This window comes from Piliocolobus tephrosceles, chromosome 5 (genome assembly GCF_002776525.5).
Source record: "Piliocolobus tephrosceles isolate RC106 chromosome 5, ASM277652v3, whole genome shotgun sequence".
Classification (NCBI taxonomy): domain Eukaryota; kingdom Metazoa; phylum Chordata; class Mammalia; order Primates; family Cercopithecidae; genus Piliocolobus; species Piliocolobus tephrosceles.
The window spans coordinates 129717737-129742147 of NC_045438.1; the positions used below are offsets into that span (position 1 = coordinate 129717737).

Below are 24411 nucleotides of genomic sequence, written 5' to 3' on the forward strand. Positions count from 1 at the left end.
CCATCTTGGTTGTAGCTAACCTGACCACCTCTTGCTAAACAGTGAGCTCACCTCCGTTCACTCTGCTATAGACTGCTCATAAGAGTCTATCATTATAGGACAGCTTGTTGGCTCAAATAGGACCACTCATATTTCCTCACTGAGTTATAAACTATTAAAATGCTTTCATCTTTTCTGTTTGTTTTCTCATTTTTCCACTGGTTTTATGATTTCCAGGGAAATCTATTGACACCCATCTGCTCCACCTGTTCAAATGCAGCTATGTATCTTTAAATCCATTTATTCAATAAAGATTTACTACGTACTGGGCACTGAGCTAAGTTCTAGAATACAGCAGGGGATAGGACATAGTTCTGTCCTCTAGTGGAGGAGATAGATATTAGACAACCCCATTCTAACAACTGCTGTGGAGGGAAGTAACAGGATGCTTTCAGAGAGTTTTGATTCTCTCATTCCCACTCTCTAGCTTTCTCTCAGGTTGACCAGATACTTTGAGATGCAGGAACTTAGTCTCTGTCCCTGAGATGCTGGGTTGACCAGTTATCTGGACTTTTGAGTAGAAATGTGTGTGGGGGTGGGCGGGTGGGGTGGGCACTGTATGTGCATGTGTGTGTATGTATTTGTGTGCTGGAGGTAATTTACACTAGAAGATTAGTAAAAGTTAAAAAGTCATATGTAAGCTGAGACCAGAAGGACGAACGGGTCAGCCAGGCAGTGGGGTGGGGTGGGGTGGGAGGCAGAAAAGGACATTCAGATAAGAAGTAAGGGTAGGGGTGAAAAGGGTTTCAGTACATTTGAGGAATGGAGATAAGGTCAGTGAGGTCAGAGCCAGTAAGCTAGGAGAAGTGATGAGGATGAAGAAGAGGCAGGGGCCAGACCATGCAGGGTTATATAGGAACTTGTAGGATTCTGAACACCACCCTAAAGGCAATGGGCAGCCACTGAAGATATCCCTAGCCAGGTGTGACATGGTCAGATTTAAATTTTTCAGCCTTTTCTGAACTCCTAATCTACCATCTATACACTTCACATAATTTTATTTTGGAGGGTTATTGTTTTGTTTGCTAATTTTGTCTCTTGTCCAGATGTCAACCACATTCGTATTTCCTTTTGTAGATGTGAGAGGCAAATCTAAAAGGGATTCAGCAAATGCTTGAGATTAGTGACTTCTTTTTCTGTTTTATTTTCTTGAACAGAAAACAAGCCACTGTAATATGGAAATATATATCTAAATATTATACGTGCATACCTTTTAATATAGCAATTCTACACCTAAGAACTCATCCTTAAAAAGAAAGAGACATTTGACATTTCCCTTTCTGACAGTATGGTGCAAATGTTACTGTGAACCACCCTTCTGAAACAACTAAAACTTCTGGAGAAGATATGAAAAACATCCTTTTAAAAACATCACTGAACTAGCAAGACAATAAAAAATCCTCAGGGTCAAATAAAATGAATGCTGGAAATAAAGTGAATGCTGGAATCCAGAGAGATAAAGCCAGATTTTACCCTGGGGGAATCAACTAACTGGTGTTTTCGAGTTTCTGTTTGGATAGTGCAATGAGACAGGGGAGAAACCCTCATACCTGAGGTGGAAAGCATAATAGGAAATTCCTACATAAAGCTGGGACCCCACACAGCTACAACCTCAGTATAAGGGGAAACTAGAAAGTAACCTCCACCTGTCAGAAGAAGATGATAGGTAACTTGTTCTATCTAGCTTAGCACTAAGTGGGGGAAAAATCTTTCTGAAAATTCTGAATTCACCATGTTTGTGACATTAATTACCATTTATTCATATTACCTGTGCAATTTGGAAAAGCTCAAGCCAAGAATTTATTTTAAGGTAGTCCTAGGAAGTCCTAGGTGGCACCTGATGGAAGCAAACACAACTCGTTCCTGAACAATATACCTTTGACTCAGGTCTCAAATAATCCAACAGTTAACTTCCAATAGACACAAGCTCAAAGTCAAAAGTTTAAAAAGTTGTAAGGAAACAAGGCAATGTGAGAAAAGCCAGTAGAAACAACAGAAAGCAGAATCAGACCTGTAGAGATCTTAAGTGACTCTTCAGATACACATTACAATATACTGTATTTGTGATATTGAAGAGTTTTAAAAGGAGACTGAAAATGTAAGTATTAAAGAGGAAACTATAAACATGAATAGCATATTTGAAAAAGAGTCAAAAAGAACTTCTAGAAATAAAACATAACTAAAACTTAAAACCTATACTATTTATTGCTGCTGTAACAAATTGCCACAAAGTCAGCAGCTTAAAACAAGACAAATTTATTATTTTACAGTTCTGTAGGTGCTAAATATGACACAGGTCTCACTGAACTAAAATCAACACATCAGCAAGGTTGGGTTCCTTTCCATAGGAGATAGGAGAGGATCCATTTCTTTGCTTATTTGGGTTGTTGGCAGAATTAACTTCCTTGAGGTTGCAGGACTGAGGTACCCAATTTCTTGCTGGCTGTCAGCTGAAGGTCCTTCTCAGCTACTAGAGGCCACCTGCATGTCCTGGCTTGTGGCCCACTTTCTATATCTCCAAAGCCAGTAATGGCAAGCCAAATCCCTCTCACCCTTGGACTCTACATGTAGATATATCACAGTAAAACCATAGAATACCCAAAACAAAACGAACATCTTAAAAGCAGCCAGAGAGAAAGAGCAGATTATCTAGAAAGAAATAACAATTACACTGACAGTCAATTCCTCAACAACAGCAATGAAATCCAGAAGAAAATGGAATAGTGTCTCCCATGTGTTAGGATAAAATAACTATATACCTAAAATTGTGTGCCAGACAAAACTCTCTTTCAAGAATGAAGGCAAGAAAAAATATTTGAATAAACATTTCATCAAAGAAGAAATACAGATGGTCAATAAGCACATGAAAAGATGTTCAGTTTCATTATTCATTAGGAAAAAGCAAATTAAAAGGACAATGTAATACCACTTCACACTTACAAAGGACGGTTATGATCACAGGATACATAACAACAAATATTGGCAAGGATGTGGAGAAACTTGAACCTTCGTAATTGCTAGAGGGGATCGTAAAATCGTGCGGTGACTTTCTTTTGTTTTGCTTTTGAGACAGAGTCTTACTCTGTCACCCAGGCTGGAGTGCAGTGGTGCTTGCTGCAACCTCCATCTCCTGGGTTCAAGCAATTCTTGTGCCTCAGCCTCCTGAGTAGCAGAGACCATAGGCATGCACCACCACACCCAGTTAACTTTTTGTACTTTAGTAGAGAGGGGGTTTCACAATTTTGGCGAGGCTGGTCTTGAACTCCTGAGCTCAGGCAATTCGCCTACCTTGGCCTCCCAAAGTGCTGGGATTACAGACATGAGCTGCCGCTCCCAGCCTGTTGCAGTCACTTTGGAAAGCAGTTTGGCAATTTCTTGAGATGTTAAGAGTAGATTATGACCCAATGACCCAATAACTACATAACATTCCTAGTTATCTATGTAAGAGAGATGAAAAGACACGTCCACACAAAGACTTGCACATGAATGTTCATAGCAGTATTCTTAATAGCCCCAAAGTAGAACATAGCGAGCTATTCATCAACTGGTAAATGCGTAAACAAAATGTGGTACTGGAATACTATTTGGCAATAAAAACCAAGGAAGTATGAATGTATGCTACAACATGGATGAACTTCAAAAACATTATGTTAAGTTAAAGAATCCAGACGTAAAGGATCACATAATGTATAATTCTACTTATGCAAAATGTCCAGAAAAGGCAAATTTACAGAGACAGAAAGTAGATTAGCAGTTGCCTGAGGTTGGGGATGACAATTGGGTACAAATGGGCCCAATATTTCTTTTTAGAGTGATGGAAATCTTATAACATTATATTGTAGTGGTAAACTCACTAGAAATCATTTATTGTCCACTTAAAATGAGATAATTTAAGATAGGCAGATTACATCTCATAAAAGCTGTTTTTCAAAAAAGGAGGGCAAAATAAGGCATTTTCATACAAGAATAGAAGAATTTATCACCCATAAAAGAATGTGCCCCTCATGGGGGAAATTCTAAAGGGTATACTTTAGAAAGGAGGAACGTTATTCTGTTGGAAAGTTTGAAGTACTGAAAAGAATGGGCCAATGCATAGGTAAGTCTAAATAAGCATTATAGTATAAAACAATAATCGTATGTCTAACTGTGCGATTATAAAAGATAAAATTAAAATACTGAAATGTCAGGAGAGTGGCTATAGCTAAAGTTATCTAAGAGAAAGGAAAGTAAACGTATTCATTTTATTTATTATTTATTTATTTTAAAGAGATGGGTTCTTGCTCTGTTGCCCAGGCTGGACTTACACTCTTGGGCTCAAGCAATTCTCCTACTTTAGCTTCCCAAGGAGCTGGGACTACAGGCACATATCATCACGCCCAGCATAAATATATGCATTTTAGACCTAAATAAGAACTGACGTTAAAATTTCTAGGGTAACTAGTAAAAGAACAGAAACAGAGTACATAATTTCCAAACTAGCAGAAGAGGAAAGAAATGAAATGGAAAATTCTTATTTAGCAAAAGGCCAAAAAGGAAGAAGAAAAGCAAAACACAGAAGGAGTGGTGTAAAAAAGCAACATTGTATATTTGTCCTTTACATTTTATATACAGTATACATATTATTTTGTATTTATTCAACATTTAATAAAGCTGTTTTAGAAGCAATAATCAGACAAGTGTACAAAGATGAATGTATATGACTTTATAACAGTATTTGTAATAAATCCTAGTAAAGCTTTATAAAAATCTATATAGCCAATAAAAATGGTGATGTAGCTGTATATTCATTGATCATGTGAGGTGTCATTGGGGGATTATAGAATAAAATAACATGGCACCAAACCCAGTTATGGTATGATCTAATTTTGTTGTTAATATTGTGTTTATAGGCACAGAAACAAATCTAGAAGGGTATTTTTGCAGTCGGATTTTTGCATGATTAGCTTTTTCTGTAATTATCAGTTTCTTTTTGCTCTTTATTTTTCTGTATTGTTTATGCTCCTCAATAAGAATGTAGGACTTTAAGAATAAAGAATATTAAAAATCATTTTCAGTTTGAAAAACAGAGAAAAATAAACCCCCATAAGGCAAAGCCCATCACAGTTGTCAAGAAGTTAACAGAGATAAATCAGGGACAAATGTTTCAGGTTCACTGAGGTGCAGCTTACAAACCCTTACTCTTTATGCCCCACCAGAAAGTGCCCCCTCTGCCTTTCCTCTGCAGCATATGGAAAGCAAATTCCAGCCTTCTCTCTCCTCCTCCCTGGCGTGAGTTCCACAGCCTTTTGTGGAACTTGCCACATGAATTGGCAGAAACCTAAGAGGCTACTGGGAAAGTTATCCAGGCTTCTTTGCTTATGAAAAAGCTGTGTTTGCGGGGAGTAGAGGAAATCCTATAGAGCAGCCTTTGGATTCATTTAGGAATAAAGCCGAAGAATGGAGGGGATGCTCTGTCTTCAGCATTTTTATTTGATCAGCAGTTAGAATACCACATCTGGACCCAAACATGTATACCCGAACTACCTGCATCCTTTCCAAAAGTCATGCCATGATAAATGCATAAGATGTCATGTTTCACATACAGAACTTTCAGTCAGATACAGTGATACGAGGGTCTTAGTATCAGATCTAGCAAGTGTTTGTAACTCCATCCAGAGTTGGGATATTAGCTCCATATTACCTTTGAATACATGACTTTCCCAGTAAGGATCAATGAAGTAAAAGCTAATTTTTAATGAACAAAAATGGACTGTAGAGTATATTTTAGATATAACTTAAAATTCTTTTACTATTTCTGTAAGCAACCTCTATTCAGATGTTGGGGATTTGGAATATCCCAAAAGACACTTATCTTAAAAGCTGAAACATGCATGCAGTTGAATACATGAACAGAGAACACAATATTCTAGTAAAATAACACAAAAGGCATTTGAAACCCATTGCTACATTTTGAAATATGACACACTTGCAGTGAGCTGAGATCCGGCCACTGCACTCCAGCCTGGGCGACAGAGCAAGACTCCGTCTCAAAAAAAAACAAAAAAAAGAAAAGAAATATGACACAATCCCAGTTTTTAAAAGTCATATAAAGTACTGTATAAGAAAAATAAATATGTAACAAACCTGCACGTTGTGCACATGTACCTTAGAACTTAAAGTATAAAAAAAAAAAAGAAAAAGAAAAATAAATCTGAGAGGAAAGTTCAATGAAAATAGCTGATGAGGCAACAAAATGAAGTTAACAAAAGTCAAGGTTTCACATGCTATTATATACCTTTTCAGAAATTTAAATTTGTATGTGATTCATATTACTCCATGAGCTCTCTCTAGCATTAGGCACACTACAGATAGAATATGTGGATGAAGTGCTATGTTAGGGAAGACAGAGGTGTCACCATGGCTGATATCTTAGAGAGCCATGAAATACTGGGTAAACCTGGGTAATACTAAACCTCTAACTTTATCATGAACTCTGTGCATTCACATTTCCCTGGAGCCCCAGAGCTCTTTGGTCCCTGTATCAAACAAATCTAAAACTTTATTATTTTAGTTCTCCTTTATCCCTCTCCTGGGCTGTTCCTTGCCCCATCTACTTTAGTGACATCAATGTCTGCCCAGCTGCCCAACTGAGAACCCTCAGAGATGGCTTCCTCCTTGCTGTGACTCCCCAGACCTTCTTAGTTTCCAAGACCTAGTTCCAAATCATTTCCAGCATCCCCTCCCCGTGACCCACTGTCATCCCCACTGCCTTCAGTTCTGCCCCTAACTTCCTGATCATCCTCCGTGTGTGGCACTGCCATCACCTCCTAACACATCCTCCTGCCTCCATCCACTGTTCCAAGGTAAGTTTTGACATTTCAAAAGTGATTATTACATTTATTCAAAGACTCCCCATAATCTTCAGGATGAAATCTGAAGTCCTTCACGTGGCATACAAACCTTTTTCATCACTAAGTCTTTTTCTATCTCCAGCTTCTCCTCTTGCTTCTTTCTTCCCACACTCTACCCTACGCTGTGAGTTACCTGAAGCTCATCAAGCATTCCATGACTCCCCTCATATTCTTTGATTGTTCCCAAGCTAACTCCACTGCCTGGAATGCTCTGCCCTCATTTCTTCATTGATTATAGCTCATTCCTAACTAGCTATTAATATCAAGCTCAGCTTAGATGTCTTCACCTCTAGACAGCCTTCCCTAGACTTTCTCCCTATGTGTGTGCATAGCTCTCAGTGCTTGCTTTTCTTTTTGTACTTGTCATTCTGTACATGATGACATGCTTGTTTATCTTCATTCCAACTTCAGCCTGAATTACTTGATGGCAGGAAAAGGCTTAAATCTCTGTATACAAAATGCTAATTCCCATCACCTCATGCAAGCAGAAAACGCCATGTAGAAGGTAGAGTAGGTTAAGTACATTTAAATAAATGACTAAATAACCGTATTCCAATTTAAAATATTGCCCCAAACTCTTCTGGCAAAACCTTCAAAAGCCACACTCTGCATCGGCCACTCTGCTCTTTAAACACCCCCCTCTTCCTCATGCTTTAGGTGTACTGGACCTGGTTCCCAGAACACCCCACACACGTTCACGTTTGCATTCCCTTCCTTGGACTGTTCCTTGGTGTGTGCATCCCAGTCTGAGTCTTGGTCCTTACTGCTCATTATGTTCCTCTTCTTTGCACTTTGCCCTTGGCCCCAGTCCTGCAGTCACTTCCTTCCCACCTCATCTCCAATCTGAGAACCTCCTGCACATCCTTTAAGACAGTGATCCCCAACCTTTTTGGCACCAGGGACTGGTTTTGTGGAAGACATTTTTCCACGGACTGGAGGGGAGGGGGTGGAAGGTTTTGGGATGATTCAAGCACATTACTTTTATTGGGCACTTTATTTCCATTATTATTACATTGTAATATATAATGAAATAATTATACAACTCACCATCATGTAAAATCTGTGGGAGCCCTAAGCTTGTTTTCCTGCAACTAGACGGTCCCATCTGGGGGTGATGGGAGACAGCGACAGATCATCAGGCATTAGATTCTCATAAGGAACGCACAACCTAGATCCCGGGCATGCGCAGTTCACAGTAGGGTTCTCGCTCCTATGAGAATCTAATGCCACCACTGATCGGAGAGGAAGTGGAGCTCAGGCGGTAGTGCTCACTCACCTGTCGCTCACCTCCTACTGTGTGACCCAGTTTCTAACAGGCCACGGACTGGTATTGGTCTGTGGCCCAGGGGTTGTGGACCCCTGCTTTAAGGCACAACTTAAATGGAGCCTCTCTCACTAGCTTTCTTTGAGCCCTAAGTTGGAATTGATTGCTCCTTCAGCTGTGTCATCATAGCAACATACACATACCCTGATTTTAGAGTTTACCACATTGTACCTCATCAGCATTTGCCACTCATCATCTTCCCCAATAGATAATGTGTTCCAAGAGCACGGACTGCATCTTACTCATCTTTGTATCCTGGGGTTAGCCAGAGAGTAAGTTCTCAATAAATGTTTTTTTGTTGAATTGAGGCCAATTGGCTTGCATTGTATTAAACCTCAAATATAAAGGACAGCAATTCTTCAATATTTAAAGGGCATGAAAATGTACTTATTCCTTCTTATGGTAAAAACATAGTATATTGTTATTATTGTTTTTTGATTTCCTGGCACCTTTCAATGTGTGTGTGTGTGTGTGTGTGTGTGTTTGTGTATAAATGCCTTATTACAACTTTTGTATTCATTTCTAATAATGAATTAGGAATTCATTTCTAATTATTATATATCTATTATATAATATGACTAGATAATATAATATAATAATAATACATCTATAGATATTAGAAATATCTATCTCTCTTTGAGTCCTTGACAATTGATAAGTTCATTTGTTTTCATAGGTTATTTTCATAGGATTCCCCCCTCAGAGTTATTTGTATTTTTCTTATACTTTATACGACTTTTAAAAACTGTGATCGTGCCCTACTTCAAAATTCAGGAATGGGTTGCAAATGCCTTTTGTGCCATATATACATAGTCCTCAAAACACAGGAGAATCAGAAAGATATAATTTGAGAGTGAAGTAAAGCTATTCTTCTTATTATATTATCAATGCAGATCTGTAATGATTAAAGACAAGAAAACCACAGTAAATTTCCATTTATGCTAAGAAAAGCAGAGTTCATTCTTCCTACCTGTTCTAGCTACAAACAAACAAACAAACAAACAAACAAACCCAAAAAAACCCAGAAAGCCCCCATATCCAAATCCTCAGGTGCTCTCTCGGTCACCTTCAACTTGAGCCCTCCGTGGAAGCGTGCTCAGCACCAGAGGCTAGGTCCCAACAGTGCACACCATTGCAAAGATGACCATTTTGCTCTCTGCTAACTCTGGCCAAGTTCACTGGTGCTCCAAGGAGAGGCTGATGGAGATGCTGCTACTGCTAGATCCCACTTAATAAATCATTTTCATGGTGAGTTATTTAATTTTTTATGAGATGATCTGAACACAGGCCTGAAAACATAGATGTTGGGAAGAAGCCTTGAAAAGTTGATCCACTGTGAATAAGAGCTAGCCAAGCTCTCCCCAACACACATTTTATTATGCACAGAATATCATTCCCTGGTATTCCAGGGCTGAACAATGCACATTTCTTTTTCCACAATGTGATTTTATGTTTGCAAAGATATGAAAGGCAGAAGCCTAGTTAGCTAGCTATAACGGAGAATTGCAAATCTCTCTATATGCCACAAAAGCCCAAGGGCTTTCAGGAGAACAGTCCTCATAAATGCTCTGAGATGAAGAACAAGAACTATAATATTCCTTGAGGGTTGGTTCTAAGTTATTTCTTGAAGAAAATTTCTCTTTAGAGTAAATATGGGAAGAAGCTCAGATTGCCCTTGTAGTTTGGTGGTTCTGGGAAGTCAGGGTCATGGATAATATAAATGCAAAACAACTGAAAAACAGAGCTGTCTATGAAATAACTACCTAATGAGATATTAGTGTGCCATAATATCCAAATCAGTCTAGATTTACATATATCTTTGCACATGAAATATCAATGAGCATAAATTTTTTAAAAAATCTAAATCTCAAAAGTGTCCTCCAATACTCAAAGGAATACATTTCAGTTTGTATTGCATTGAAATGAATATAATGGTTGTAATAAGGCATTTGATAAATTTCAGAAGGTAAAGAAACATGCATAACCACTGATGAGAAAAAGAGTGAGAATAAGCAACAATTTTTGACATTGAGAGAGTTGAATTTGCAGAGTCTTTGGTACCTTATAAATCTATATAATAAAATGTGAATAAACTGTGTATTTTCATGGTTCCTATCACTATGCTATCTAAACTCTTAAGAGAGATTTTACTTATTTTAAAGCATTTATTCACCTTGATTTCCCCCTCCACTTCAGAGATTCTGCATTCTTATGCAATGACTGAGGAAAGAGACTTGTGATTCGCCCTGCCCAACTCTCCCTCTTCTCTCAAATTTATGGATGCTAACTTCAGCGTGAAGATTCCAATCAAAAGGAGGCATTAAGTTCTCCATCATGGCCCAATTATAGTCTATCATCAAGTAATGGCCGGGCACTGTGGCTCATGCCTATAATCCCAGCACTTTGGGAAGCCGAGGTGGGTGATTACTTGAGGTCAGGAGTTTGAGACTAGCCTGGCCAACACGGTGAAACCCTGTCTCTACTAAAAATACAAATATTAGCTGGGCATGGTGGCACATGCCTGTAGTCCCAGCTATTCAGAAGGCTGAGACATGAGAATTGCTTGAGCCTGGGAGATGGAGGTTGCGGTGAGCCAAGATCACACCACTGCACTCTAGCTTGGGCAACAGAGTGAGACTCTGTCTCAAAACAAAACAAAACAAAAACAAACAAACAAAAATAAGCAAGAATGCTGTTGAACACCATGGATGGTCAGATAAATTAATGATTCCTCTGGTTGGGGACATTCACACAGACTTAGCCAGCATATCTTAGAGAGTCCTCTCTTATGGCTGAAGCTGTTATCTCTGCACACATGCATTCAAACCTTTCACCTGGGCTCCAGTCTGTATTTCTCACCCCATTCAGATATACCCCATGTTCTTTCCCAGCTCAACATGCCCCCAACATAACTCTGTAACTTCTCTAACATACTCCTGTTCCAAACTCCTCCACTACCCCAGCTCCCAGACAAGCAATGTCAGGGGCATCTTTGACTCCTTCTTTCATTTCACTCAGAGCTTGGAGAGTCACATCTTGCTGGAGCTGGGTGAAGACCAGAGGTGGGTTTCAGCTGGGATGCTTTGTCTATTACTGCTTACTGCTTCCTGGTGGCCGGTGGGGGAACAGCAAGGGGCATAGCGAAGTCCTCCAAGAAGGCAAGCTCACTTGCCAGGATGAGTAGGGGCAGGATTCCATCCACAAGATAATTCAGAGCCAGAGGAAAGAAGCATCGAACCTAGGACAAGGCTTACTCAGAGACCAAAAAAATTACCAAACATGGAGCTGCAGAACAGAGCTGACCGCCTGAGCAGGAACCAGAAATGGGTTAAGATTTACTGGGGAAAAGGGATCAGGGTGGGTGGGAGAGACCCCAGGGCAGACCATAGGGGAAGCTGAGGATGAAGAGAGATCAGAGGAGGAGCATAGGTCTTACCAGTCCGCCAGTTGCTCTAGTGGATATAATCCCCCATTTTAGGCACAGGTCCAGGACTTTCTACTTGACCTCACTAGTGTGGTGAAAAGTTGCAAGATCCTGACACTATTTTGGGAGAAGCTTGCTTACGGCATCCTACAGCATGCATGCCAGCGACACCATGTGGGCCTCTGGACAGAGCTGTGAAGAGAGACTTGACAAAACACAAAAGGCTCGCCATGGCCTCTCTAACCCACCAGTGTGCAGCAAGAAACAGATAACAGCCACAGAAGAATGTTCTCAGCCACTGCTCTGCATTCGCTAAGTCCTATCAATCCCCTCTTGAGACCTGTCCTGCAGCTTCACTCCACCCCACAATCATCCCTATTCTAGGTCTGCATCCTCACGCACCTGGACTTACCCACAGGGTACCCAACCCAAGGTGTCGATTAGTCACCATGGGTGCTCTACATGAGGTGGAGAGATGAGCCTTGTCACATGGTAGAGAGCTTATCTTTTATTCTAACTGCTGTGGGGAGCCATTTAGATGGAGGAGAAGTAGATGGAGGAGATTCAGTGTGGGGCTTTTAAAGTCAAGCCGTCTGAAAGACATGCCAGTGGATGTCACGTGGAAATTGTATAAATGACTATGGAGCACAGAGGAAAGGTCTAGACAATATATATGTGGCATGTTGATGTTCTAAAGGCCATTGGCATAGATGAGCTCTATTCAGGAAGGAAGGCGGAAATGACTATAAAAGAGGTTAAAATGTGAGTAGAACATAGGCCATAGATTAACAGGCATGTGAAGGGAAGGGAAGACTCTTTAAGGCAAGAGAGATACTAGATCACACTGCTACCTGGACCATACACTGAAGGGTGATGCTATTAAAGTCATGCTTTGCAGCCTTTTGCATTTTGCAACATATTTTGTTACTCTGTCACAGTGTGATTTTGCCACTGAGGACTGAGAACCTGCTGAGCCGGACAGCAGGAGAATCCTTTAAAGAGGAGCCCCTGGCTCTGGTGAGGTGTTCATCTGTGTCAAATACTAAGTTCCTTCTTAGTATTAAGTAAGTATAACCACCATATAACAGTATAACCACTGTTTCTCGGTGGTTTCTCTGGGATGTGTTGGCAACACCATAGTGAAGCGGTTGAACAGAGCTGCCTTGATAGATTATATTCAGAAGGCTAGTACATTCCTTTCGGAGAGGCACCAGAGTGGCTTCAAGTTGTCATCAGATTTCAGACCAAGGTCTACAGAGCTAGCGTTATATCCACACTTCTGTAACAATTTTATTGAATGGGTTGGACTCAGTATAGGGTAAGGGAGAAGTGATTTCATTCTTTACCACATTGTACTGAGTTCAGCTTATGAGAGCAGATTAAAGACTACTTTGCATGTCTTTGTATAAATAAATACGAAAACCTAGATGAAACAAATAATTTCCTAGGAGAACACAACTGACAAAATATTGACTACAGTGGTGACAGAGGAATATGAAAGACATCAAAGAAACAGCACTGAGCCCAGATGGTTTCACAGGAGAATTCTACCAAACTTTAAAGCATCCAATGCTACGTAAATTGTTCCAGAGCTTAGAAAAACGTCCAAATTTTTACAGAGCAAATACAACATTGATTAGTAATTAAACCTGATAAAGATGCCACAAAAAACTCTAGGCCACTCTTATTTGTGAATATCAATGCAAAATTCCCCACGGAACCATTAATAGAGTCTATCACTACATTAGGAGAAGAATAATACGTCAGAACCCAGTGGTATTAATTTCAGATTATCTGTAGAAAGTTTGAGTTAGGAAATCCATTAATATAATTCACTAACTTTTTAGGTGTTTGGGGGAAAATCATGTGATTATTTCCATTAAGTTTGAAAGGTATTCAACAAAATTCAACACCAATTTCTGACAACAACAGAAAAATACACATGCAACAATAGCTAGGACAAGCTCAGAAAAAAAAAGAGCAATGAGGGGAGACTATAAAACTACCAGACAATAAAACATACTGGAAACTAGCTAAATTTAAAACAGATTGCTACAAAGTAGAAAGGAAAACAGAATAGAAAGTACAGAAATGGACCCAAGTACCTGTGGAAGGAAATTCTATGTTAAAGGAAGCAGGAGGCCGAGGCTGGTGGATCACCTCTGGTCAAGAGTTCCAGACCAGCCTGGTCAACATGGTGAAACCCATTTTCTACTAAAATACAAAAATTTGCCAGGCGTGGTGGCCTGTGCCTATAATCCCAGCTACTCAGGAGGCTGAGGCAGGAAAATCACTTGAACCCGAGAGGTGCTGCAGTGAGCTGAGATCGTGCCACAGCACTCCAGCCTGGGTAACACAGCATGACTCCATCTCAAAAAAAGGAAAAAAAAAAAAAAATCACTGGTGATAGGATAACTGGATTGCTATTTGGAAAAAGAATTTCATCCATACTTATTCCACAATAAGTTCCTAATGGGTAAAAGAACTAAATGTAAAAAATGAAACCCTACAAGCACTAAAAGAAAATGTAGATGATTCCTTTATACCCTGATGAGGGAAGAAGCTCTCTTACTACTACTAAAAATCCGGATGTAACAACAGCAAGAACAGAATTTGTGCAGTCATAAATTTGACTGCATAAAAACCAAACAAAACAACAATAACACTTCTACCTGATCAATGGGGGAAAAAATCACAAGCAAAGCTAAATAAACTGAGAAAACTATTTGCAATCCATATCACAAACAAAGGGTTGTTATCCTTAACACATAAATAAATCCTAAAATTAAATAAAAAGAATAAAAACTCCATTGGAAAGGAATAGACAGACTATATATAAATAGCCTTAAGTATATGAAAATTTTCTCAGTTTCACTCAAAATAAGAGAAGTGAACTAAAACTATGCTGAGATAACATTTTTCACAGTCATATTGGTGAAGATTCAAATGCCTCACCAGTGCTCTGTTGATGACATTCTGAAGAAAAGGACACTCTCACAGACTGCAAGTAAAAGTACAAAATAGTATAACCCTATGTAAGGGAATTTGACAATATTTACTAAATCTTGATCTAGCCATCCCACCCACAACAATTTACCCTGAAAATACATCTCCAATAATATGAGAGTCCATAAGCATAACATTATTAATGGAAGAATTATTTGAGATAGCAAAATATTGGAAGCAACCTAAATGCCCATCTATAGGCAAATGGTTGAACAAACTATGATCCATATAAACAATGAAGTAGCCTGCAGCTGTCAAAAAATAATGGGGAAGATATCTATGACCTGATATGAAGTGATTTACAGGATACATTGTTAAGTGAAAAAAGTAAGACACAATACAATAGATATAGCATGGCAACTTTGTATAAGAAAGAAAGGGTAATAACAATATGTATATATGTACGTGTACATGCAAAAAGAAACATAGGGAAGATAAACCAGAAACTGTGTTTGGTTACCCATAAAATAAGAAGGAAATGGGTTGAAAGCGTCTGAGACTTCTCTAAGAACAACTTACTGTCAAGTTGTAACTTTTGAACTATGTTCATATTTTACATATTCAAAACAATAGCATATGTGTGGGGAAACCCTTAAATGTAATACAAACAGAAACAAATAAACACAACTATATATCAATTGATAGCATAACCACACAGAAAAAAATCATTAATCCAAGTGACTTTTGAACACAATACTCTGTATACTTAGTGGAATATACCCTAAGGACAAAAAGAACTGCAAAGAAATCTTGACCTCTACTGAAAAGGTTTGTTGCTGGTAGTGGTACTGGCATAGTAATTGCAAGTAAATGAATACACATATTGAAGTTGGTGGGAACCAGAGTTTTTACAGTGGGAGAAAGGAGATATCAACGTGGGATAGGGGAAGACAAAGAACAATCCTGAGGTATACAGCTGGAATTAGAGTTATTTGTATTAACTCATGACGTTTTAAAAAATATATGCTTCCTAGCTCTATCCACTGAGAGGGCATAAAAGCACAGACACACAGAGAAATATACGTGATTATATACAGATATAGCTGTAGATATATAAACATACAGAGATACAAATATAGAAGGAGAAAAAGCAAATGGATCAAAACGTTAACAATTGTTGGATCTCAATGGAACGTATGAATGTTTACTGTATGGCAACTTTTCTGAGAGTTTGTAATCATCCCAAATAAAAAGTCAAGGGAAAAATAGTTTGTCTTTGTCTCCAATCGCTTTTACATTTGAGTTATACTTCTCTGGACCTTTTCTAGCCCTGGTTCATCTTTCTTGAGAGCTGGTGAGTGAAACAGGCTGCGGTGAACAAGGCCTAGGCGCACCATCACCCTGGCTGAGGGTGAGATGGTTTCATCTTGTTGGAATCCTGTGGATTATCCAGGAACCGGCTCTCATGACTCCCCAGTCTCTTGTCAAGGATGGAATTAAAGTTCAGAGCTCTCATATGAGAACATTTTCGGTCACAAATTGGCAAGCGCATTAAGACTTATCAGTGGTTGGCCGGGCGTGGTGGCTCAAGCCTGTAATCCCAGCACTTTGGGAGGCCGAGACGGGCGGATCACAAGGTCAGGAGATCAAGACCATTCTGGCTAACACGGTGAAACCCCGCCTCTACTAAAAAAATACAAAAAATTAGCGGGGCAACGTGGCGGGCACCTGTAGTCCCAGCTACTGGGGAGGCTGAGGCAGGAGAATGGGGTAAATCCAGGAGGTGGGGCTTGCAGTGAGCTGAGATCCGGCCACTGTACTCCAGCCCGGGTGACAGAGCGAGACTCCGTCTCAAAAAAAAAGACTTATCAGTGGTTTCTCTGCCCACTCACATGAACTTGTAGGATCTTTCTATGGAATCTCTTCATTGATCACATCTTTCACACTCTAGAAGAATTTAGCAGCACTGATCAGTCAATAAATACTTTCTGAGCACCAGGCACTGCTATAGCACAAGGGATGCAGCAGCGAAAACACAAAAGTTTCAGGTGTAGAGGAACTTACGGTTTCCTGATGGTTGTTAGACAAGAACAAATCAGTAACTAAAGTGTAGAGTATGAGGCCGGGCATGGTAGCTCATGCCTGTAATCCCAACACTTTGGGAGGCCAAGATGGGCGGACTCACCTGAAGCTGGGAGTTCGAGACCAGCCTGACCAATATGGAGAAACCCTGTCTCTACTAAAAATATATAAAAATTAGCTGGGCGTGGTGGCGCATGCCTGTAATCCCAGCTACTTGGGAGGCTGAGGCAGGAGAATCGCTTGAACCTGGGAGGCAGAGGTTGTGGTGAGCCAAGATTGTGCCATTGCACTCCAGCCTGGGCAACAAGAGTGAAACACCATTTCAAAAAAAAAAAAAAATGTAGAGTATGTCAGTGGGTGATACAAACTATAGAGAAGAGCAGGCCAGGCAGACAAGGTCTTGGGCAGGGCTTGCGGAGTGGGTTGCAATCTTTAAATAGCACAGCCAGGGAGGGCATCATTGAAAAGGCTACAACTAAGCAAAGACCGGAAGAGGTAAAGGGTGATCCACTGTGATATCTAAGAGCAGGGAGGTTCCTGGAAGTACAAGTATCCTGTGGCAGGTTCTGTCTGGCCTGTCTGAGTAACAGGAAGCTGTCTGGCCTGAGTAACAGGAGCTGAGTGGGCACGAAGGTGGGAGAGGACTGAAAGGGCCAGGGTGGGGAGGTAGAGGGCAGTGGCACTATGTGGCTTTGTAGGTCATCTGTATGTAGGTCACTGTCGGTCTTTGACCTTGACTCAGAGTGTCACGGGAACCCTGGGAGGATTCTGAGCGGAGGGTTGACATGGTCTGACTCACATTTTTAAAGTCTCAGCTAAAGCAAAACAACTTTCCTATGCTCCCTCTTTCATAAAATGTAAGAGTTGATTGTCAACCCGATCCCTGAGGAATTCTTTTTATTTCTTCACTTCTTTCCCATCCCCAAATAACTTATGAAAGCCTCCTTAAATAACAGCAAGAGCTGCCACCAACGAGCCTTCGTGGGTCCATCATGGGGGTGGAACACAGCATTGGCATTTGTAGGTATTTTCAATCATGTCCCCATCTTTGAAGATGAAAAGCAGCCTGGGCAAGATGAGAGGATATGGAGAAGGTGGAATCAATGCGGGTGTAGAGAGGCCAAAAGTGCATCCTCATACAGGGAGGTAGGAGGAGCGGTCAGAGGTGGGAAGACAAGGAAATTGGCAGCAAACTAGGACTCCTGGGACATCTGGCAAGGCCAGGGAAATGTCCATGTCCAAACCCAGAGAATTATTAAAATCACAACAGTATGCCAGGGACTAGGAGAGAGGAATGGCCCACTCTTAGGGCATTCTCAGCTTAGAATCTGTCAGAGGAGTCCTGGTTTCTCCCATTTCCTGAAACCATTTTCCTGAATGTAAACCTTGTGGCTTTTCATCAGGGGGCTGCAGAGGGCATGCGGTCCATTCCAAAGGATTCCAGTTCTGGTGCTTGGGTTTGGTAGGGAACTCTAAAGAGAGAAGGGATGACACCTCATCCCAAGGAGCTTGGGACTGGGGAGCATTTCTTCCCCAGTTGATGAGTGAAGCAGGGACCTCATGCAGACCTAAGCCCCTCCATTCTTTCCTTCCGGGGCTGTGCATCTGTGTTGGGTGCTCAAGTGCTCACTGCACTGCACCCACCACAGGCAGAGCATGACAAAAGGATGCAGATGAGTGAGTGGAGGAGGGGGGCATGAGAGAGAGGACCAGGCAGAAATACGATTCTTTACCCTCCCATCTGTTCTCGCCTGGCTTTTTAGATTCTATTTACGAGCATTATATTCTTAATGAATTTTTGAAGAAAGAGATGAGGAGCTGGCAGACCACTCTCCTGTCGGTGGGGAACACCGCTACCACTAACACCAACTGGTTTTATGACATGACAGAAGAGAAATAATCAATGCATAAATTAGAGCTTAACGTTGTCATAAACACTGGAGCATCAGGATTTAGTGAGAGGAGAGCAGGCCAAGATATGACAAAGTTGTAATTGGGAGACAGGAAGCGACACTATTTTTCAAAGTAAAATAAAAAAAGGGGGAAGGAGAGAGATTAGGAGAGAAAATGAAATGCACCATCTTTGCCAGGCTGAGTTACAAATGACCCCTTCAAATTAAAAAATGCCAGCGACTTACGTGATATCAGCATTAGGGTGAAGTCCAAAGACTTCAGGGTTATCTAGCGATGGCAGTGACTGGATGTATTCAAAATACTGGTCTAAGGTTTTGCACAAGGGGATTTTATATCCAGTATAAAAGCAGAATGACGGTTCAAACATCTTCTCACTGAACCAGACCTGTATGTGAGAGAAAACAAAAGAAATAAAATTGATGAGCATCTAAATGAAAACTGCTACAAGAAAGGAGAGAGGGGCCACCTTAGTTCCATTTTAATAGAGTTTTTAATACTGATTTTGAGAGTGTCTTAACAATACTACTGATAGAATAATTAGCACATATATGGAGAAAAGAGAGAGGCCAGAACACAATTTGACCTGGCCTCCGTTTAACACCAAAGAGGATATTCACTAAGAGTAAGGACCAGAGAGCAACTCTACAAACTCATTCTCTAATTGAGTCATTTGACAACTCTTGATTCCACTTTAGCAGTAGGAACATACTGCAAAGTCTGTGAGGCCATACCCCCACACGCAAGAGAATATCTGGGTATTTTCATCACCCCACTTCTCCCCAAAGTGGGGCTCATACCAGGAGGATGTCCTTGTGCGCAGTTTCACTCACACAGCACTGAGCCCCAGCACATGGCCAGGAGGGCTCCATGCAAACTCTCCCCTCCCACCTTGCGCTGAAGAGCTTCATTTGCTAATTATGTCCCTGTCCACAAGAAGTAAATGTATTCAGCTGCCTTGCTGTTTGCCTTAAGACATCCCTTTCTTATTCCATATGAATTATCTTTAACAAAACAGTGAGAGAACAAATATATGCTTGGTGTGAATAGACTTATTCTCAGAAAGGAAAAAAAAAACTGATGCTAAATGCCTATGAACCAGATTTGAGGCAATGACTTACGTCTCCCAGAGCAATTTTCCCAGTGGGGAAGGAAATAATGGGAAGACAGGAAGAGTGGAAATGCAGGCACGACATCTGAATTACTCAGAGCACTTGACGGGAAAGAGGGACGGCGCCTTACTCTGGTTGGTCACAGGTTCTCTAGTACCTTCCCTCCATCTCCTTCCTCCAGCTCTTTTTAGATCCAGTGATTGCTCTGAAATACCCTGTGTACTGATTCTCTCTCTGTTTTATCCTATTCAACTCCTATGCATGAGCAGGCTGAGTTTAGAACCAGAACAGAATGAAAGAGAAGAGACACACAGTCCTTTCTCTCAAGGAGCTTGTGACCCAGTGGATGGATGAGCCAATTACTTAATAACCACAATACAAAGTGCACTAAGGCAAGAGTCAGAAGGAAGTAAAAATAAACAAAGTACTAAGGAGGTTTAAAGCAGGAACAAAGAACATCCAGGTGAATGTCAGCTGAGGTCTTCTCAAGGAGGTGATTTTTGGAGATAAGCCTTGAGGGAGAGGATTTTGACAGGAGAACTTGGAATGGGGAGGTCACATAAGCAAAGGTATAGAACAACTGATGCAAAAATGAGAAGCAAGTTAAGGGAATAATGGAATATAGGGTGAACACAATGTAGTCATAAGAGATAGGACAGGAAGGGTGAGGTGAGGTCTACCATGGATAACTGTTGATGTCAGGGTGAGGACTGGTGATTAATTTAAGAAACGGAGAGTAGTTGAAAGTTATTAAAGAGAACAGTGTTATGGGCATGGTCATTACTTGGAAATATTAGATTTTTCACGATGTAGATGACTTAAATGGCAGGAAGACACCCTAAGGGGGCAAAGGCCATGGGTCCTCAGCACACAGATAACAAATAACCACACTAAATTCTGTGTTGCCAGATGACATGTATGTGTAAGAGCAAAATGAAGTTTATTCCTGTTTTCCCAGCACTTTATACACACACGAATAGCTGAGTTTCACCAAATTTGGAGGCTATTTTGGAGCAAAGTCAAAATATGAAATATGAAATCTACATGGAGCTACTATGTGAGCAGTCATCCCCCACGAACACCCAATACAGTTCTGCAATTGGTTTTAGCAGAGAGACTCTATAAGATGCTGAGAACCGAGAAAACAAGGTTCAAAGAAAAGCCTGAGATTGAAAGTCAGAGGGACAGGGGATGCCATATGCAGGCATGAGTTTACAGCGGAACTGCTTCTCCCACGGGCAACTCTGGATGACATAGTTGGGGTAAAGTGGAGGCAGTGCAGGCAGGTAGCTGGTCAGAAGGCAAGCCTGGGGCTGAGGATGAGATCAAACAGATGAAGGCAGGGTGTGGGGGCTGTGGGGCTTTTGTGCAGCCTTTCTCAAGAGGGTTGCTGCTCCCAGGTTCGTGTGGTAAGCTCATGCCCTTAGGGTCAGAGATCTAAACTCACCTCTGCTTATTGATGACCATCTGCAACAGTTCCAAGCTAGACAGAAATGAATGAGGGAAAGCAACAAGACAGGAGGTTGGAGAGGCTGTAGGGCAAAGAGAAGATTCAGTAGGATAAGGAAGCGGGGTGTCCAACAGTCAGAGAATTGAAGCCACTGAAGGTTGTGCTACTCTTAGGGAAGTCCTGACAGAGGGGGAGGGAATGAGCCCACAGAAGCTACTCAGGGGCAAATGAATGGGAAAATAGTAGGATGAACTTTTGACTTCAGGCACTAATTGCTGAGAATGGAGTCCAGAGAAACCAGAATCAGATGATAGAACGGAGTAACATAACTCAGGTGAGGAGGGAGCTGCTGTTACTTGGGAACAGCCAACCAACTGGGGCCTGGATACAGAACCCTGTGCTTTTAGATCAGGAAGTCTGCACAACTAAGGCCCAGAATCTTGGGTTTCTAGGAGAGGGTTGAGGTCAGCCGACTAGCCCTCTATGGCCTGAAATGCCAAATGTCAGGGTACAGGGAAGAAGTAGAAGAGAAAGAAAGGCAGGAGAGGGGTCAGAAAGGGGAATCCCCCCGGCTTGAGCTCTTGAAGGTGGAGCAGGCTTCCTCCCCCTCCCTGTGTTCCCGGCTCAGACATCTCCCTGGAGGCTCTGGACCAACACAGCAGCTTTCCGTTGTCACTATCTACATGCTGAAGAATTCCAGATCCTTATCTCCATGTCTGAGCTCCACCATGACTTCCGGATCTGTACATCCAGGTGCCTCGTTCACCAGCATTCAGGCATTTGTTCTTTTATTCAACAAATATTTACTGAGCACTTACATGTGTTGGGCTCTGTTTCCGGTGCTCAGACTTTGGCACTGATGTAATAAGACAAAGTCCCTGCCCTCATGGCAGTTACAGTCTTAGACAACTTGATTTGGATGTCTAATAGACATCTCAAATGTTATATAATCAAAACCGAACTCTTAATTTTCAGCCCCAGCCAATAAAACTCATTCCTGCTGCAGTCCTTCCTCTTCTCTGTAAATAGCCCCATTCTGTGTCCAGTGACTTAAGTCAAAACTAGGGGTGACCCTGACTCCCCTCTTCTTTCACCTATGCACTTGATCCCATCAGCATTCTGCTGGTACTCTTGGTGAATTATATTCTGAAGCTAACCACATCTTAGTCTCCACTGCTAAAACTCCAACTTTAGGTACTTTTACAATTATTCTAACAAAGTATACTTATTAAGACATCTTTTATTTTTCTCCTTTGAATCTCAAGTACAGAGGTGAGTTTCTCACACTCTCGAGTTTATTATTTTTATGAATCTAGGTCCCTTTTATTTTAATTTTTCCCCATTCTGTCCAGATATCCACTCACTGTCTCCTTTTCCCTCTGAGGGCATCTGTTTAAGTGTACTTGATATATGTCCTAGAACATGTATTTATCCTTGTGAGCTATGCATGTATTCCTTTGTAGATCTCCCTTTATTTTTTTTAAAGCTCTGCACTCAACACTATTTGTAAGACCTTTGCATGATATCATATAGATCATTGCTTCCAAATGCTACATTATATGCCGCCATAGGCCTCTACAACAGGTAACTTAACAATTTCCCCATGATGGATACCTAAGTTGCCTTCAACTTCCCAGTACCACCAACAATGCTATGAATAATCTCTTTGGTACATTCTGAGACTTTCTCTGGGGCATATACTCAGGAGGAGGATTCTGGTTCAGAAGGTAGTTGTATCACACACTTGATACGACTATCACCACCAGGTTGCACCCCACAGGGTGAGTAATAGTATGCCATGGTGCTCACCCACGACATCTTATCTATTCCCTTAGGAGTCTTGGGTTTTTGTAGTGGATGCTGCGATGTGCCACCCGATCCTCATTCAGGAGCAGGTATTCACTCCTCCCGCTGTCTGGAGTGTTGGATGCTTTGAGCTCACAGCACTGTCCCTCCCCAGGAACTGCCCTAGCAGGAGGGAGCTGCCTCAGTCAAGGTCATGTCTTGGAGGAAGGATGGGGAGGAAGCACTTGAATGCAAATCTCCACCTCTGTTTCTAGGAAAACCAATCTATGATGCTTGCTTTCAGCTCCAAACACAATGCTGCCATGAATATTTTTCTACGAGTCCATTTGTGGACTCTTTCTAGAAATGTTCTGGGATATATTTACCTGAGATACCTAATTTCATTAAGTATTACTGGACTGCTTTCCAGGAGGTCTGTGTCCATTTGACCTCCCAGCAGCAGGGCTCCTCCCTCTGCACATCCTCACCAACACTTACTATTTTTCACAGTTCTCCATATGTAGCTTCAAGAAAAACTTGCTAAAACATGTAAAGGCTAAAAATCCACTTTCTAGTCAACCCCCAGCTTATCAAAATACTCCCAAAGCTTGTGCTTTGCTGTTGAGGCTTTAATTTTGTCAAGAAAAAAGAATCATTTAAGTAGAGAATTACCAGTATAGGTCCCAATATAAATAATGTAATAACCATAAAAGACATCTTTTTTTTTTTTTCCACTTAGGTGTTGTATATTACATCCCTAAAATGTAAAAAATTTTAAGAAGAGTCTGGTAGGTGTTATTTATTATATTCATCCTTGATGTGAAAGCCACAATTGCTAAGAAATAATTTTCTCTAGAAAATATTTATCAGCATGTTACACATGGATTTTATTTGGCACAGAGAAAAAGTGAATACTTCCTCAATTTCCAATTGTCCATCCTAATAGAAGAGATGAGAAAACTCAAATTATGATTAGTCCCCCAATCACTTATTTTGGGGCTTGAAATCACCATGAGACTTCTCACTCAGAGGAAGAGGCACAGAAATGAGGCACAGTTTTCCCTCACAAGTCAGATGCACAGGAATGGGGAATATGGAGGAGGGGTGATTGGGGAGAGGACCTGGGCACAAGCAGTTTCATCTATATGGAAAAGGAGTTATAGACCAATGAGAACTGACCACTGCTCTGCTCCACACCACAAGCAGATTGTTGGTTGGTTTTTGTTTTTGTTTTTTTGAGATGGAGTCTCACTCTGTAACCAGGCTGGAATGCAGTGGTGAGATCCCTGTTCACTGCAACCTCTAGCCTCCCAGGTTCAAGTGATTCTTCTGCCTCAGCCTCCCAAGTAGCTGGGACTACAGGAACTCGCCACCACGCCTGGCTACTTTTTGTATTTTTAGTAGAGACGGGGTTTCACCATATTGGCCAGGCTGGTCTAGAACTCCTG

General features: G+C 41.0%; 1 protein-coding gene across 3 annotated transcripts in view; it reads right to left on the reverse strand.

The window, feature by feature from the left end:
* Positions 1 to 24411, reverse strand: part of DNAH8 (dynein axonemal heavy chain 8) — a 322448-nt gene that overhangs the window by 23705 nt on the left and 274332 nt on the right. For all 3 annotated transcript variants that reach the window (XM_026448101.2, XM_026448099.2, XM_026448100.1), the window contains one exon: positions 18844 to 19004. In XM_026448101.2, the coding sequence (XP_026303886.1) occupies positions 18844 to 19004 (161 nt within the window). The remainder of the gene's footprint in view (positions 1 to 18843; positions 19005 to 24411) is intronic.